At 46.9% G+C, this 18,130-nt stretch overlaps 1 protein-coding gene across 6 annotated transcripts in view; it reads right to left on the minus strand.

The window, feature by feature from the left end:
* Positions 1-18,130, minus strand: part of QRICH1 (glutamine rich 1) — a 64,393-nt gene that overhangs the window by 14,991 nt on the left and 31,272 nt on the right. For all 6 annotated transcript variants that reach the window (XM_003818385.7, XM_003818386.8, XM_055109926.3 and 3 more), the window contains 3 exons: positions 11,913-12,941; positions 2,338-2,515; positions 1,683-1,837 (listed from right to left, as the gene is read on the minus strand). In XM_003818385.7, coding sequence (XP_003818433.1) covers positions 1,683-1,837; positions 2,338-2,515; positions 11,913-12,941 — 1,362 coding nt within the window. The remainder of the gene's footprint in view (positions 1-1,682; positions 1,838-2,337; positions 2,516-11,912; positions 12,942-18,130) is intronic.

Raw genomic sequence — 18,130 nt, forward strand, 5'->3', positions numbered from 1 at the left:
TTGTTTTGTGTTAGCAAAAATCATGAATAGGCTCTGGGGTCAGCCTTCCATTAGATATTGTATAAGTTAAACAACATGTGCAAGTCTTTTAATTTCTGAGACTCAGTTTCCTTGCCTGTAAATGGAGATGATGGTATCTGCCTTCCAGGACTGGGAGAGCATAGAATGAAAGCATGTAAAGCAATTCACATAGTACTTAGGTTAGGACCACCAAGAGAGGAAAAAACTAGGAGGCAGACATTTCTCAAGACTAGGCAACAGAGTAAGTCCCAACCAGTAAGCCCTATTCTATTATACTGTGGGTTTCTCCTCAAGAGCCTTCAAACACTAAGAAATCCACCTCTGCTCCCTTGAACTGCCAGTCTGCAAATTTCTGTTATGCTTCACCACAGATGTCCTGGAAACCTAACTACATTGGTATATTATTCTAGCTAGACTCCTTCAAATAAGTAGTTAGTGCGGGGAACAATGAGAAGAAAACCTCTATGCTGGCACAAGACTCTGTTTTGAATAAATTACCTTCATGAAAATCAGGTTTACTTTAACAAAAAGAAAAGTGTTACATAAATGCTTTGTGAATTACAAAAAAAAAAAAAAAAAAAAAAAAAGTCAAGGTAATTACCAATAATGTAATAGAAGTTTCTCTAGGTAGTAGGATGAATAATGTTTGTTTTCCTATTTTATTATTTATTTTATGTATTTATTTTTTAAGAGGCAAGGTCTTGCTTTGTAGACCAGATTGAAGTGTGATGGCACAATCATAGCTGACTGCAGCCTCGAACTCCTGAGCTCAAGGGATCCTCCTGCCTCAGCCTCCCAAATAGCTGGGACTACAGGTGTGTGCCACCACACCCAGCTAATTTTTTTTCTTTTCGTTTTTCAGACAGGGTCTCACTCTGTCACCCAGGCTGGAGTGTAGTGACATAATCATGACTCACTACAGCCCCAACCTCTGGGGCTCAAGCAATCCTCCCACCTCAGCCTCCCAAGTAGCTGGGACTACAGGCATGCATTACCATACCCAGCTAATTTTTTGTAGAGATGGGGTTTCACTGTGTTGCCTAGGCTGGTCTCAAACTCCTGGGGCTCAAGCGATCCTCCTGCCTGAGCCTCCCAAAGTGCTGGGATTACAGGTGTGAGACATCTTGCCTGGCTCTTATTTTTTTTCTTTTTTCTTTTTTTTTTTTAAATTTTTGAGACAGAGTCTCGCTCTGTCACCCAGACTGGAGTGCAATGCTGTGATCTCAGCTCATTGCAACCTCTACCTCCCGGGTTTAAGCGATTCTCATGCCTCAGCCTCCCAAATAGCAGGGATTATAGGCAGTGCACCACCACACCTGGCGAATTTTTGTATTTTTAGTGGATGGGGTTTCACCATGTTGGCTGGGCTGGTCGTCTTCAACTCCTGACCTCAAGTGATCCACCTGCCTCGGCTTCCCAAAGCGCTGGGATTACAGGCGTGAGCCACCAGCGCCCGGCCCCAGCTCTTATTTTCTAAAGTGAACATGTAGGTTTTTAAAACTTAAAAAAAAAAAACAACAAATGTGTATTTTAAAACTCACTGTATACCTGAAAGAGAACTTCCTTATTTTAACTTCTTGCTTATCAATTTATTAACTAAACTAGCAAACATCCAATAGGAACACAGCTCAAACATGTTCTTGTGAAGATCTGTTTCCTACCTTTTGAATACACAGGAAAATATAGTAGAGCACATCTGGGTCATAGGGTTCACCTTCTCCATTTCGAGCTTCCCGTGTCATTAGACAGAGCCCATAATTCAACTCTGCCACAGCAGAGGAGATGAGATCTTCCTGGAATCGCAGCAGTTGGCGCCCTGCAACGGAAGCCCCCAAAATGAATGAAGGTCCTGGGGGTCCATATCTGGAAGGCTCAGAACAGATACTGCCCATCAGGGTGCTGGGATAGAAATGCTCACTTGTTATCTACTAGAATGTTTCATGCCTATAATGTCAGAACTGGCCTATAACATGAGTATATGAGCCTAATGCCAAGAAAGAAGGGCTTGAGTGCCTATCCCTGGTTCCCATTTCCTCCCAGAAGCCACTCTGCTTAGGTCTGGTAGGGTCAACTCCTGAAACCCGTATGTCTAAAAATGCCTGGTTTTGGGCAAACCCCACATATCCTGCTTATTATGTACACAAGGTCAGTACTGCTTGTTACTAGGCTTGAATTCAACATACTATTACATACTATTACAGATGTTGCTCTCTTGTCCCCAAGACAGGGGACACCACTTTTCTGGCATTTTGTCCTCCTGTTACTTTAGTACCATTGCATTTTAGACACAGCCCACTCTTCTTCCCAGACACTCACTCCCAATGGGTGCCAATCTGTTCTGAGCATCCTTCTCTAGTTCAGCATTCTTGGTCTGGGCCCAGTTTTTCCATACTTCAAGCCCTTCTTCTGGCTTCAAAGAATTTGGAAGCAGAAGTTCTGGGGAAGGCTGTGGCTGTGACTGTGGTTCAACTTCAGCAACCTGGACAGTTTGAGCCTATAGGAGAGAAACCATGAAAATGTGTCAATATTGTTTTATATTAGATCCTTCTGCAAAATTGCCAGAAAAATGTTATGTATAGTTCATTTATTTAAGAAAATATTTCTCTACTCATTGCTGTCCTACTTTTAAGAAGCTTTGGAGTTCTACCTCTTGCCCCAGGGACAGCAAAAGCAGCACTGCAACTGGGCTAGTGCAGTGCTTCTCAGCCTTGGCTGCACTTTTAAATGTTTTTTTTTTTTTCTTTTGAGATGGAGTTTTCCTCTTGTTGCTCAGGCTGGAGTGCAATGGCGCAATCTCAGCTCACTGCACCCTCCGCCTCCCGGGTTCAAGTGAGTCTCCTGTCTCAGCCTCCCGAGTACCTGGGATTACAGGCATGCACCAACACGGCCAGCTAATTTTATAATTTTAGTCGAGACGGAGTTTCGCCATGTTGGTCAGGCTGGTCTTGAACTCCCAACCTCAGGTAATCTGCCCGCCTCAGTCTCCCAAAGTGCTGGGATTACAGGCGTGAACCACTGTGCCCGGTCAAATCTTTTATTTAAAAACACTAATAGCCAGACTTACCCCAGAATCTCTCTGAGGGGGAGCCAAGGTATCAATTGTTTAAAAACTCCTTGAGTAAGATTGCACCACTGCACTCCAGCCTGGTGATACAGCGAGACTCTGTCTCGAAAAAAGAAAAAAGAAAAAACAAAACAAAACAAAAAAACTCCTCAAGTAAAAAAGTAATTCTAATGTTTGGTCACCACTGAGAACTACTGGCTCAAAGCACTGCTCCCACAATCTTTAATGTGCAAACAAATCACTTGGGGATTTTATCAAAATGCATATTCTGATTGAAAAGGGTAGGAACTGAGACTCAACATTTCTTTCTTTCTTTTTTTTTTTTTTTGGCGGGGAAAGAGTTTCGCTCTTGTTCTTGGATGCTGGAGTGCAATGGCAGGATCTCGGCTCACCTCAACCTCTGTCTCCCGGGTTCAAGCTATTCTCCTGCCTCAGCCTCCCAAGTAGCTAGGATTACAGGCATGTGCCACCACGCCCGGCTAATTTTGTATTTTTAGTAGAGATGGGGTTTCTCCATGTTGGTCAGGCTGGTCTTGACTCCCATCTTCAGGTGATCCGCCCTCCTCGGCCTCCCAAAGTGCTGGGACTACAGGCTTGGGCCATCGGCCCAGAGCACTGATTCTTAAACTGGGTCTCACCTTAAAATCATCTGGATTGCTTTTAAAAAAAAACAAAAAAACAAAAAACCCACCCTGGCCGGGTGCAGTGGCTCACACCTGCAGTCCCAGCACTTTGGGAGGCCGAGGTGGGTGGATCACGAGGTCAAGAGATTGAGACCATCCTGGCTAACACGGTGAAACCCCATCTCTACTAAAATACAAAAAAATCAGCCGGGTGTGGTGGCGGGCGCCTGTAGTCCCAGCTACTCAGGAGGCTGAGGCAGGAGAATGGCATGAATCCAGGAGGCGGAGCTTGCAGTGAGCCGAGATCGCACCACTGTACTCCAGCCTGGGTAACAGAGTGAGACTCCCGTTCACAAAAAAAAAAAAAAAAAAAAAAAAAAAAAAAAAAAAAAACCTCACACTTGGGCCTTATCTCCAGCCATTGTAAGGTAGAGGCACATTGTCAGTATTTTTAAAAGCTTCCCATGTGATTTTTTTTTTTTCCCTCTGAGATGGAGTCTTGCTCTTTCGCCTAGGCTGGAGTGCAGTGGCACGATCTCGGCTCACTGCAACCTTCACCTCCCAGGTTCAAACGATTCTCCTTTCTCAGCCTCCCGAGTAGCTAGGATTACAGATATGCACCACCATGCCCAACTAATTTTTGTTGTTTTCGTAGAGACGGCTGTTATTGAACCATCTTGCTGGCTGGTATCGAACTCCTGACCTCGAGTGATCTGCCCGCCTTGGCCTCCCAAAGTGCTGGGATTACAGGCATGAGCCACTGTGCCTGGCCTTCCCAGGTGATTTTAATGTCCAGCCACAGTTGAGCCATCATTTAAAGAAAAAAAAAGTGGTGAAACCCCATCTCTACTAAAAATAGAAAAATTAGCCAGGCATAGTGGCTCATGCCTGTAATCTCAGCTACTTGGGAGGCTGCGGCACAAGAATCACTTGAACCCAGGAGACGGAGGTTACAGTGAGCTGAGACAGTGCCACTGCACTCCAGCCTGGGTGACACAGAAAGACTCTGGCTCAAAAAATAAAAATAAAAAAGTGAATGTTTGAATAATGTTAAAATATTTCCAACTTTTTAAAATTCTGTTTTTGAGCAAAGTCTTGCTCTACCACCCAGGCTGGAGAGCAGTGGCATGATCTTGGCTCACCACAACCTCCGCCTCCCAGGTTCAAGGCATTCTCCTGCCTCAGCCTCCTGAGTAGCTGGGATTACAGGTATCTGCCATCATGCCCGGCTAATTTTTGTATTTTTAGTAGAGACGGGGTTTCACCATGTTGGCCAGGCTGGTCTCAAACTCCCGCTCCCGACCTCAGGTGATCCGTCTGCCTTGGCCTCCCAAAGTGCTGGGATTACAGGCGTGAGCCACCATACCCGGCCAGATTCTAAAGAGATCTTTATACCCTAAAAATATTAAAATTCCAAGATTTTCCATTTTTTTAGTTTGGACTCTGATTTTGAAAGGCAAGAACTGAGTCACCACATGTTCAAAGAATGTGCTTGAGCTGGGCGCGGTGGCTCACACATTAATCCCAGCACTCTGGAGGCCGAGGCAGGCAGATCACTTCAGGTCAGGAGTTGGAGACCAGCCTGGCCAACATGCTGAAACCCTGTCTCTACCAAAAATATAAAAAATTAGCCGGGTGTGGTAGCACGCGCCTGTAATCCCAGCTACTTGGGAGGCTGAGGCAGGAGAATCGCTTGAACCTGGGAGGCAGAGGTTGCAGTGAGCCAAGATGGTGCCACTGCACTCCAGCCTGGGTGACAGAGCCAGACTCTGTCTCAAAAAAAAAAAAAAAAAAGAATGTGCTTGGATTCTCAAAGGTGCTATAAAATGGCAAAAAATGAATTCAAATCACCCAAAGCCCTAGTTTCGCTCACTCACTAATTCAAAAAACATGTGCAAAGCTTTGCATCAGGCCCAGAATACTGCGATATATTAAATTACAGTCTAGGGCAAAGAGCTGATTCAATCTGCAGCGTTGTGAAGAAAATCTTTGGCATCAGTTTTTCTCCTTAATTGCACTGACTAATCCAAGGATCACAAAAAAACAACAACAACAACAACAACAAAAACCTATTACTCAAACCATTTCTTTGAAACAGTTCCATGAACTGCCAACCATCATGCCCCTCTAAGACATCTAGCACAGACCAGGAGGGCAGCTGAGCTCAGGGCCAGAGGACCCAATAGCAACAGAAGCCGCTGAGTGACCCATGCAGACATCCCCTCCTCCCCACCACCCACAGGCCCAAGCCTCCCTTTACCTAGTCAATAAGTACTTTCTTAGCTCAGGGAGCAACCCATCTTTCCCCCATTGTTTTATTAAAAAGTTTGTCACCAATTACCGTCTTGCTCAAAGCCAAGTCTCTAGCTGGGCCCAGACATTCTTGCCCTTTCTTCTACTTTTAATCTGAGGACTCATTCTCTGATTTCCATAGACCTTTGATCCGGATGCTGCATTCAGGGCTCCAATCACTATTCTGTCTACCCCAGAAATGAGCAATCTCTTCTTGGTGGCCTGTAGTAGCTGCTGCCACCACTACCAGCAATACCACCCTCCTTGTACTCCCCAGTCACATACACCTGAAATGAAAGGGTCAAATGCAATGGATGCTTTGGCCTTAACCTACTGGACCTTTCTGGCACATCCAACAATGTCACTCACAACATTGTCCTTTGCACACTGCTCGGCTTCCTGATATATCAGTCTCCCGGACCTCCCTCAGCTATCTAGCAGCTATTTCTCTGTATGCTTTGGGTTTTTCTCTGCCAGGCCCTTACGTGTTTGTCAACCATGGAGCTCCTCTATAGACCCACTTCTCATTTCAACTACATGTTCTCCCTGGTGAGTCTCACCCACTTTTCCAGTTTGGATATCCATATTTGTCAAAGTGACCACTATGTACCTTCAAGCTAGAAGCCCCCCCTGCGCCCCCCCACCTCCGCTTAATATACCTAGTGGGTACTATACATCTCCAACTGAACAACTCATAGCCACCTCAAACTAACATCTACAAAGAGTATTCATTAGCTTCCCTGCCCAGATCTATTCTCCTGAGTTACCTCTCTCCTTCATTCAATGGCAACATCATTTACCCAAAGTGGAAATCCAGGAGTCTGGCTGAACAAGTAGGCAGTGGCTAGAGCATGGGAGGCAGTGCTTCTGTAGCAGGCCCCCTTCACTGTGTGCTTCCAAACACTAAATGTCAGTTAACATTCCCAAGCATCTTCCAAAAATTCTTCCAAACGTGTTCAAATGTCTATCAGTGGGTGGAGGAGGCAATAATGCAACCCAGGTTGAAAGCTACTCATACAGAGTATTGTACATTGTGGTGTAAATTTGTTCCTACATATAATGGAAGCCTTGGAGAGTTTTAAGCTAGGAAGTGACATAATCTTATATTTTATGATTATTCTATGAAGAATAAATTGAAGAACAAGAATGGAAGCAAGTACTGGTGGCCTATAGTGGTGGCAGTGGAGATGATATAAGAGATTTTGAGAGGTGTGATGGTAGAACCAACATGGCTTGTTGATGAACTGGTTGTGAGGAGTAAGGGAAAGCAGACACAAAGATGACTCCTGGGTTTCTGGTTTGAACAACTAGGCGGAGAGCAGCACTACTTTCTGAGACAAGGATGTTTGACAGTTTTAGAAATGGTGCCAATGAAGATCTGAGGTATTGTCAATAAGTCCAAGTAAATGCTAAGTAGGCAGCTGAATATGTGGAAAAGGTTCCAAACAGAGGAAGGCATGGCCGAGAGACTTATGTGTCAGTGCAGCACAGGGATTAAGACACAGGCTCCAGGGCCAGCCTATGCAGGGTTGAATCTCAATTCTGCCACTTTTTTTTTTTTTTTTTTTTTTGAGATGGAGTTTCGCTCTGTCACCCAGGCTGGAGTGCAGTGGCGCGATCTCGGCTCACTGCAACCTCCACCTCCCAGGTTCAGGCAATTCTGTGCCTCAGCCTCCCAGGTAGCTGGCGCCCACCACCATGCCCGGCTAATTTTTTTATTTTTTTATTTTTTAGTAGAGACGGGGTTTCACCATCTTGGCCAGGCTGGTCTTTAACTCCTGACCTCGTGATCCACCCACCTCGGCCTCCAAAAGTGCTGGGATTATAGGCGTGAGCCACCACGCCTGGCCAATTCTGCCACTTTTTAAGCATGGCTTTGGCCTTGTCACTTAATCTCTCTGTGCCTGAGTTTCCTCATCTGTAAAACAGAAGTATCAGTACATACTTCATAAGGTTAATGTGAAAATTAGAAGAATATGTTAAACATCAAGAACAGTAGTACTGGCAGATAGTATCAGTGATTATCATCTTCAGCAGCAGCAAGAATCATCTGGAGGATGCTGAAAACCATGGCAATGGAAAGAAATCCCTTAGGGAGAAGAGGGCCAAATACTGAACCCTCAGGAACATCAACATGTATGATTCAGAGAGAGGAGGAGAAGGCACCGGTAAGCCTCCTGGGAATAAAGAAGATTCAGATGGGTAGGAGGAAAATCAGGAATGTGTAATAACATGCAAGTCTAAAGAAAGTCTCAGCCAGGCGCGGTGGCTCACGCCTGTAATCCCAGCACTTTGGGAGGCCGAGGCAGGCGGATCACGAGGTCAGGAGATCGAGACCATCCTGACTAACATGGTGAAACCTTGTCTCTGCTAAAAATACAAAAAATTAGCCGGGTGTGGTGGCGGGCGCCTGTAGTCCCAGATACTCGGGAGGCTGAGGCAGAATGGTGTGAACTCGGGAGGCGGAGGTTGCAGTGAGCCAAGATCGCGCCACTGCACTCCAGCCTGGGTGACAGAATGAGACCCCCTGTCTCAAAAAAAAAAAAAAAAAAAAAAAAGAGTCTCAACAATGGGCTGCTGTGTTGTATGTTGCTGTAGGATAAAAACATACTTGCTGGTCTGAACTGGCTATAGGGGGGTCACTGCTGACCTTGACAAGAACAGATTTAGTCATGAGTTGAAGGGAAAATTTTACAGCATCTAGAGCCCAGCTTGTGTAGATAATGTTTCTTTAGAGTTCTGGCAATAAAGTAGAACAGAGAAATGGGGCCACAGATGGCGGTCGGTGTGAGGAATTGAGATTTCACCATAAATCTGGTTTTAAAGACAGAAGATATGATAGCTTTCATAAAAGGTATGGCCCTCTCCAACCTGTGGCAGATGAAGGAACACATTTTGTCACTAGCTCCCCTTAGGGTCCAACTTGACTGTCTTCTGCATGTGCTGTAAAGTGGTCCAAGGGTAGAAAAGACTGTCTTATTCATCTCTATTCCCCAGCTCCTAGCACAGAGCCTGCATAAGAGGGGAGAGGGATGTCTGTGGTATATATAGACAAACTCATCTTTCCCTTGGCATCTTTCCCTTGGGATGGAAAATCGGGATTCTTCACAATTTTTCTATTTCTGGTAATAATAACTTCATATAAATAACTCTAAGACTTTCCCAAATTAGATACAGCCTCTGAAGAACACTGGCCCACTAAAATGAGCTCCAGAAAGGATCTTCTCCTGCTGAAGACCCAGACATGGAAATTATAAACAGAGACCACTAAGTACCAAATGAGGCACTGACCTGCAATTGCACCATCAGGCCCAGGAGAGCTAGGGGAGGCCTAATGGGCTCCATCTCTGTGAACAAAAGCTGAGCATAGAGACCTGTTACAAATCTACTGGCTAGTTTCTCCTATATGCAGTCAATTCTACACACATCTACTTGATTCCTCCTGTTACCACAAATCTAGGAAATTCCTGATTTCCTACCACAGATTAGATCAAACTCAGTTCTACTTTGGGAAGGCAACGACCCCACCCCCACCCCTCAATACTAACTCCATTCTCACAGTTCCCTTCTCAAGTTGCCTTAGGGCATGTCCCTTCTGTCCATCCTTGGCTCTGTATTTATGCTGTTCCATTCTTTTGTTTATCTAAACTATAAACTACAGTTCAACAGTTCAAGGCAGGGTGCAGTGGCTCATGCCTGTAATCCCAACATTCTGGGAGGCCAAGGTGGGAGGATCACTTGAGGCCAGGAGTTCAAGAGCAGCCTGGGCAACACAGTGAGACCCTGTCTCTACAAATATATATATATGCCGAGTGTGGTAGTCTGTGCCTATAGTCCCAGCTACTTGGGAGGCTGAGGCGGGAGGATTTTATGAGCCCAGGAGTTAGAGGCTACAGTGAATTATGATCACTACCATACTCCTACCTGGGAAACAAAGCAACAACCTGTCTCAAAAATAAATAAACTACAGTTCAAACGTCATTTTGTCCACAAAGACACCTCTGTTGACTTCTTAACCTAGAATTTCTAAATTCCCAGTTTGTCTTTGTGTATATGTCATAATTATTCTGCCTTATAAATAATTCGAAGGAAAAGAAATCCTAAGTTCTTACTTTTCACAACTAGACTCTAAGCTATATGAAGCAAAAAATCTTCTCTTATTCTATTTCTAGGCCCAACAGCTAGATATTTAGCAGGTCCTTAACAATGTCACCTAGGATAATATGGTACTGCCTCTATGAAACCACCTGGTCAACCTTTGCTTAATTAATCACTTACAGCCCATGTTTCCAAGTGCAGTCCCTTATCTAACTTGTTTGTACCAGCTCCCACAAACATATGCATGCTCAGGAGCCTATGCCCACTGAGGCATAGCACCTTCATCAGTCCCATAAGACCAGAGGCCCTATATCCCACTCTAACGGGACCAGATATTTTACCAATCAGTTCTTTTAGACAGGGTCTCACTCTGTTCTCTAGGCTGAAATGCAATGGCATGATCATAGTAGCCTCAACCTCCCAGGCTCATGCAACCCTCGCATCTACGCTGGGACCACAGGTATGTGCCATCACACTAGACTATATTTTTTAATTTTTTGTAGAGGTAGGGTCTTCCTATGTTGCCCAGGCTGATCTCAAACTCCTGGGCTCAAGCATTCCTCCCACCTCAGCCTCCCAGACTGCTGGGATTACAGGCAACTGCCACTGCACCCAGCACTAATAGTTTGTTTGTTTGTTTTGAGACAAAGTCTTGCTATGTTGCCCCAGGTTGGAGTGCAGTGGCACGATCTCAGCTCACTGCAACCTCTGCTTCCCAGGTTCAAGCAATTCTCCTGCTTCAGCCTCCCGAGTAGGATTACCTGGGATTATAGGTGTGTGCCACCACACCCAGCTAATTTTTGTATTTTTAGTAGAGACGGGGTTTCACCATGTTGGCCAAGCTGATCTCAAACTCCTGACCTCTGGTGATTCACCCGCCTTGGCCTCCCAAAGTGCTGGGGTAACATGCATGAGCCACCGTGCCTGGCCCCTACTTTTTTTCTTTTGACAGAGTTTTGCTCCTGTTGTCCAGGCTGGAATGCAATGGCACAATCTCAGCTCACTGCAACCTCTGCCTCCCGGGTTCAAGTGATTCTCCTGCCTCAGCCTCCTGAGTAGCTGGGATTACAGGTACCCGCCACCATGCCCAGCTAATTTTTGTATTTTTAGTAGAGACGTGGTTTCATCATATTGGCCAGGCTGGTCTCAAACTCCTGACCTTGTGATCCGCCTGCCTCGGCCTCCCAAAGTGCTGGGATTACAGAAGTGCACCACCTCGCCCGGCCGCCCCCGTAACACAAAAATTCTTGGGAGGTCCCACCGCATAGACAGCATATTCAAGCCTCCCAATGGTGATCACTTTTAACAGGCTCCTTATGAGTTATTTTAGCTTTTCTAATTCACCCACACTGTGTGCCCAAAGATGAAAAACAGAATGAACAATCTCACAGCCTCTCCAGTGATGAGTTTGTAATCTATGTGATAAACTACAAGTGTTTTGCTAAAACCATTTACTTATGATACAAGGAAACAGCACTGGGACACACTTGAGGTGTCCCATTCATCTACACCTGTAACTTTACTCTTCCTGAGAAGAGATTACAAAGAAGTGTCCATGGTACTTAAACCCAAAATGTCTCCAAAACTCCAAAGCAATTCCTGGCCATCTCATTTACCTCCAGGTACCAGGATAAACTCTTTTTTCTGTTGCATAGCCTCACGTGATGTTTCTCCCCCTCTTCTCCCAAATACTAAATACTGCATCACTGTAAGAGTAACAGCAGTAAATAAGCCAGAGGTTGCGAGGCAAGCTCTGTGCTGCACTGGGCCCTGAGGGACCAGGCTGCCTGCCGTACTGATAAGTCTTCACTTACTGAACAAGTAACTTGGAGTTGCTGCTGCTGCTGCTGTGGTGGTGGTGTCTGTTCCTGGGGAGTTTGCTGCTGCGGCTGCTGTTGGGGGTCCCATATATGGACAGTTTGAGCCGTATTCTGGTACGTGCCTGCCACAGCCTGCACAGCCACTGGAATGTGGATGTTGCCATTCATGAACTGTGCTGGAAAGAGAGAGTTTGCAAGGGTCTGCACTACCTCTTCATGGGAGTTTTTCACTACAGATGTGGTGCCCACCATCTTCTCCTTGTCATCCTCCAGCTTAACAGCTGCCAGGGCCGTGGGTGAGCCACTGACGTGAACTGCGTTGTAGGCTTCCTGGGGAATGGCAATGTGGGTAATGCTCTGCTGCTGAGGGTCCCCCCGGGGCTGGGCAGAATAAACAGGGATGGTCCAGGTTTCTCCTGTAGGGCTAGTAATGGTCCCAGTGGCACTGTACAGATGGGCACTGTCTACTGTCAGTAAGTCTGGCCTCAAAGACACATAACTCTGCTGCTGGCCCTGTGGAATGGCCAGCACGGTGGCCACCGGCTGCCCTGAGATGGCGTAGGACACAGTGATGGGCATGTCCACTTTGCGCTTCTTCACTGGTTGGAGGACACTGGCCGTGCCAACCCGCCGCTCCCCTTCCCGGGGTGAGCCCTGCTGGGATGGTGGTGGGGAAAGGGCACCCACGGTCTGGATTTGGATCTGCTGACCACCAGCAAGAGACTGGCCAGCCACCAGCTGAGCCTGGATTTGCTGATGTGGGATGTGCTCCTCCGGGATTTCTGCAGCCTGGATCTGCTGGGCTGCTTGCACGTGCTGCACCTGGATCTGAGCTGCTTGCAGCTGCGAGGGACTGGGACTCTGCAGAGACGGGGTCTGAATGGAGGGGGCTGCTGACTGTGGTGCCTGGCCTTGAATCTGCACCTGGACCTGGATGGGTTGCTCAGTAGGCTGGTGAACGGTGAGTTGTGGGGAGAGCTGAGCCGAGACCTGTTGCGGAGACTGCTGTACCTGCACCTGGACCTGTAAGCAACAAGATTCATCAGTGAGTGAACCAGGCAGCACTGAAAATCCAGTACCCAAGGAAAGAAAGAAAAGAGATCCCAGACAGGGGCCCTGCAAAATGTGAGAAAACACTGGCATACTCAAGGCTTCTGAGAAGGACACAATACATAAGACTAGATCCAGAATTGTCCAGCAGCACATTACAATAACAGGGACATACATCCACCCCAGAGAGCAAGCAAGACAATTAACTGGGGCCTAAAAAGGAAATACCAAAAAAAAAATTTTTTTTTTTTTTAAGATGGACTCGCTCTGTCGCCCAGGCTGGAATGCAGTGGCGCGATCTCAGCTCACTGCAACCTCCGCCTGCTGGGATCAAGCGATTCTCCTGCCTCAGCTTCCTAGAGTAGCTGGGATTACAGACATGCTGGAGTCTAACAAGGAAATATCAAAACTTTGGTTCTTTTTTTTTTCCCCCAAATTCTCATTGTGTCGCCCAGGCTGGAATGCAGTGGTGCCATCTCAGCTCACTGCAATCTCCACCTCTCAGGCTCAAGCAATTCTTGAAGCCAGCCTCCCGAGTATCTGGTATTATAGACATGTGCCACCATACCCAGCTAATTTTTGTATTTTTAGTAGAGATGAGGTTTCACCATGTTGGCCAAGCTAATCTTGAACTCCTGACCTCAACTGGTCCACCCACCTCGGCCTCCCAAAGTGCTGGGATTACAGGTGTGAGCCAAAACGGCCGGCATTTTTATTTCCATTTTCTTTGAGGCGGAGTTTTGCTCTTGTTGCCCAGGCTGGAGTGCAGTGGCATGATCTTGGCTCACTGCAACCTCAACCTCCTGGGTTCAAGCAATTCTCTTGCCTCAGCCTCCTGAGTAGCTAGGATTACAGGAATGCATCACCATGCCCAGCTAATTTTGCATTTTTAGTAGAGACAGGATTTCTCCATGTTGGTCAGGCTGGTGTCGAACTCCCGACCTCAAGTGATCCGCCCACCTTGGCCTCCAAAAGTGTTGAGATCACAGGCGTGAGCCACCACGGCCAGCATTTTAAAAATTGTTTTTGAAATGGAGTTTCACTCTTTTTTTTTTTTGAGACGGAGTCTCGCTTTGTCGCCCAGGCTGGAGTGCAGTGGTGCCATCGCAGCTCACTGCAAGCTCCGCCTCCCGGGTTCACGCCATTCTCCTGCCTCAGCCTCCCGGGTAGCTGGGACTACAGGTGCCTGCCACCACACCCGGCTAATTTTTTTTTTGTATTTTTAGTAGAGATGGAGTTTCACCATGTTAGCCAGGATGGTCTCCATCTCCTGACCTCGTGATCCGCCCGCCTTGGCCTCCCAAAGTGCTGGGATTACAGGCGTGAGCCATCACACGGGACCCTTTTTTTCTCTGAAGATAGGGTCTTGCTCTGTTGCCCAGGTTAGAGTACTGTGATAAGATGATAGGGCACTTTAAACTTCAAACTCCTCAAGTGATCCTCCCACCTCAGCCTGCTAAATAGCTAGAACTACAGGTACACCACCACCACACCCAGCTAATTTTTTTTTTTTTTTAGACAGAGTCTCGCTGTTACCAGGCTGGAGTGCAGTAGTATGATCTCAGCTCATAGCAACCTCCGCCTCCTGGGTTCAAGCTATTCTCCTGCCTCAGCCTCCTGAGTAGCTGGGACTACAGACGCACACCACCACCCCCAGCTAATTTCTGTATTTTTAGTAGAGATGGGGTTTCACCATGTTGGTTGGCCAGGATGGTCTCGATCTCTTGACCTTGTGATCCGCTCACCTTGGCCTCCCAAAGTGCTGGGATTACAGGCTTGAGCCACCATGCCTGGCCTTATTTATTTATTTATTTTTTGAGATGGAGTTTTGCTCGTTCCCCAGGCTGGAGTGATATGGTAGTCACGGCTCACCATAACCTCTGCATCCCGGGTTCAAGCTATTCTCCTGCCTTAGCCTCCCAAGTAGCTGGGATTACATGTGCCCGCCATCACATGCAGGTAATTTTTTTTTTTTTTTGAGACGGAGTCTCGCTCTATCGCCCAGGCTAGAGTGCAGTGGTGCGATCTCGGCTCACCACAACCTCCACTTCCCCGGTTCAAGCGATTCTCCTGTGTCAGCCTCCCGAGTAGCTGGGACTACAGGTGCGTGCCACCACGCCTGGCTGATTTTTTGTATTTTTAGTAGAGACAGGGTTTCACCGTGTTAGCCAGGATGGTCTTGATCTCCTGACCTCATGATCTGCCCACCTCGGCCTCCCAAAGTGCTGGGATTACAGGCGTGAGCCACCACGCCCAGACCTAATTTATATATACATATATATGTTTTTGAGACCAAGTCTTGCTCTGTTGCCCAGGCTGGAGTGCAGTGGTGTGATCTCGGCTCACTGCAAGCTCCGCCTCCCAGGTTCATGCCATTCTCCTGCCTCAGCCTCCCAAGTAGCTGGGACCACAGGCACCCGCCACCACGACTGGCTAATTTTTTGTATTGTTAGTAGAGACAGGGTTTCACCGTGTTAGCCAGGATGGTCTCGATCTCCTGACCTCGTGATCTGCCTGCCTTGGCCTCCCAAAGTGCTGGGATTACAGGTGTGAGCCACCACACCCAGCCCTAATTTTTGTATTTTTAGTAGAGACGGGGTTTCACCATGTTGGCCAGGCTGGTCCAAAACTCCTGACCTCAGGTGATCCACTGGCCTCGGCCTCCCAAAGTGCTGGGATTATAGGCGTGAGCCACCATACCCAGCCCCCAGCCTGATTTTTTGGGCAGAAGTCCCCAACCCTGGGGCCAAGGACTAGTACTGGTCCGTAGGCAAACAACACAGCACAGAGGTGAGCATTACCACCTGAGCTCCGCCTCCTGTCAGATCAATGGTGGCATTAGACTCTTGTAGGAGCACAAACCCTATTGTGAACTGCAAATGTGAGGTATCTAGGCTGCATGCTCCTTATTAGAATCTAATGCCTGGCCAGGTGCATTGGCTCACACCTGTAATCCCAGTACTTTGGGAGGCTGAGGAGGGCAGATCACTTGAGGCCAGGAGTTCAAGACCAGCCTGGCCAACATGGTGAAACCCCACTTCTACTTCTACTAAAAATACAAAAAATTATCCGGGCATGGTGGTGCATGCCTGTAATCCCAATTACCTGAGAGGCTGAGGCAGAATAGCTTGAACCCAGGAGGCGGAAGTTGAAGCGAGCAGAGAGAGCACCACTGCATCACAGCCTGGGTGACAGAGTGAGCCTCCATCTTTAAAAAAAAAATCTAACGCCTAATGATGTGAGGTGAAACAGTTTCATCCCAAACCACCACCTCCATCAATGTCTGTGGAAAACTGTCTTCCACAAAACGAGTCCCTGGTGCAAAAAACGTTGGGGACCACTGCTTTAGAGTGCTTACTTAACATATGTTTAATGGGAAAGGCATTTAAATAAACAGAATCCCAATAATTTAATCTGAGCAATATTACCATAACCTGGATGACATGTTTCTGATAACAATACAGTTAGTCTTATTATTATGTCAGCATGCAAAAGAGCATGAAAAGAAAAAAATACATAGTATGCAACTTTTAAAAAACAGCTTTTACCATCAGACACATAGATAAATTACCCTAACCACAAGTAGGAATTAGAAAGGTAGAAAACAAGAAGGCAGAAAATGAGGCCAGGCACAGTTGCTCATGCCTGTAATCCCAGCTCTGTGGGAGGCCAAGGTGGGTGGATCACCTGAGGTCAGGAGTTTGAGACCAGCCTGACCGACATGGTGAAACCCCGTCTCTACTAAAAATACAAAACTAGCCAGGCATGGTGGTGCATGCCTGTAATCCCAGCTACTTGGGAGGTTGAGGCAGGTGAACTACTAAACGCAGGAGGTGGGGGTTGCAGTGAGCCGAGATGGCACCACTGCACCACAGCATGGACAACAAGAGTGAAACTATCTCCCAAAAAAAAGAATATATGCGAATGGCCAAGAACCACATAAAAAGTTGCTCCATATCACTAGCTGTGAAGGAAATTCCAATCAAAGCCACAATGAGAAACCACTTTATATCTAATAGGTTATAACTAAAAAAGACAGATAACAAGTATAGATGAGGATATGGACAACTTGAAACTGCTGGTGGGCATGTTAAATTGGTGTAGTTGGCCAGATGCGGTGGCTCACACCTGTAATCCCAGCACTTTGGGAGGCTGAGGCTAGTGGACACAAGGTCAGGAGTTCCAGACCAGCCTGGCCAACATGGTGAAACCCTGTCTCTACTAAAAATACAAAAATTAGCTGGGCATGGTTACACGTGCTTGTAATCCCAGCTACTCGGAAGGCTGACGCAGCAAAATTGCCTGAACCTGGGAGGTGGAGGCTAGTGAGCCGAGATGGCGCCACAATACCCAGCCCAGTCAAGGACAGAGTGAGACTCCATCTCAAAAAAAAAAAAAAAACAAGAAAAAATTGGTGTAGTCGCCTTTTTTTTTTTTTTTTTTGGGAGGTAAAGTCTTGCCCTGTTGCCCAGTGGTGGAATCTCAGCTCACTGCAACCTCCGCCTCCCTGGTTCAAACAATTCTCCTGCCTCAGCCTCCTGAGTAGCTAGGATTACAGGCACGCATCACCACGCCCAGCTAAATTTTGCATTTTTAGCACAGACAGGGTTTCACCATGTTGGCCAGGCTGGTCTCAAACTCTTGACCTCAAGTGATCCACCTGCCTTGGCCTCCCAAAGTGCTGGGATTACAGGTGTGAGCCAGTGTGCCTGAATTATACATTTCAAATGGGTAACTTATATCTCAATAAAGCTGTTACTAAGTATATTTTTTAAAAAAAGGCCTGGCGCTGTGGCTCACACCTGTAATCCCAGCACTTTGGGAGGCCGAGGCAGGCGGATCATGAGGTCAGGAGATCAAGACCATCCTGGCTAACATGGTGAAACCCCATTTCTATTAAAATACAAAAAATTAGCCAGGCGTGGTGACGGGCGCCTGTAGTCCCAGCTACTCGGGAGGCTGAGACAGGAGAATGGCGTGAACCTGGGAGGCGGAGCTTGCAGTGAGCCAAGATCGCGCCACTGCACTCCAGCCTGGGTGACAGAACGAGACTCCGTCTCAAAAAAAAAAAAGGCTCAGGTTTTGAGATCACAGACTTCAATGTGAATTGATGCTGCACTTTTCTGCCTGTGAATCCATGGGGAAATTTAACCTCTAAACAG

The sequence above is a fragment of the Pan paniscus genome, chromosome 2 (assembly GCF_029289425.2).
Source record: "Pan paniscus chromosome 2, NHGRI_mPanPan1-v2.0_pri, whole genome shotgun sequence".
NCBI lineage: Eukaryota > Metazoa > Chordata > Mammalia > Primates > Hominidae > Pan > Pan paniscus.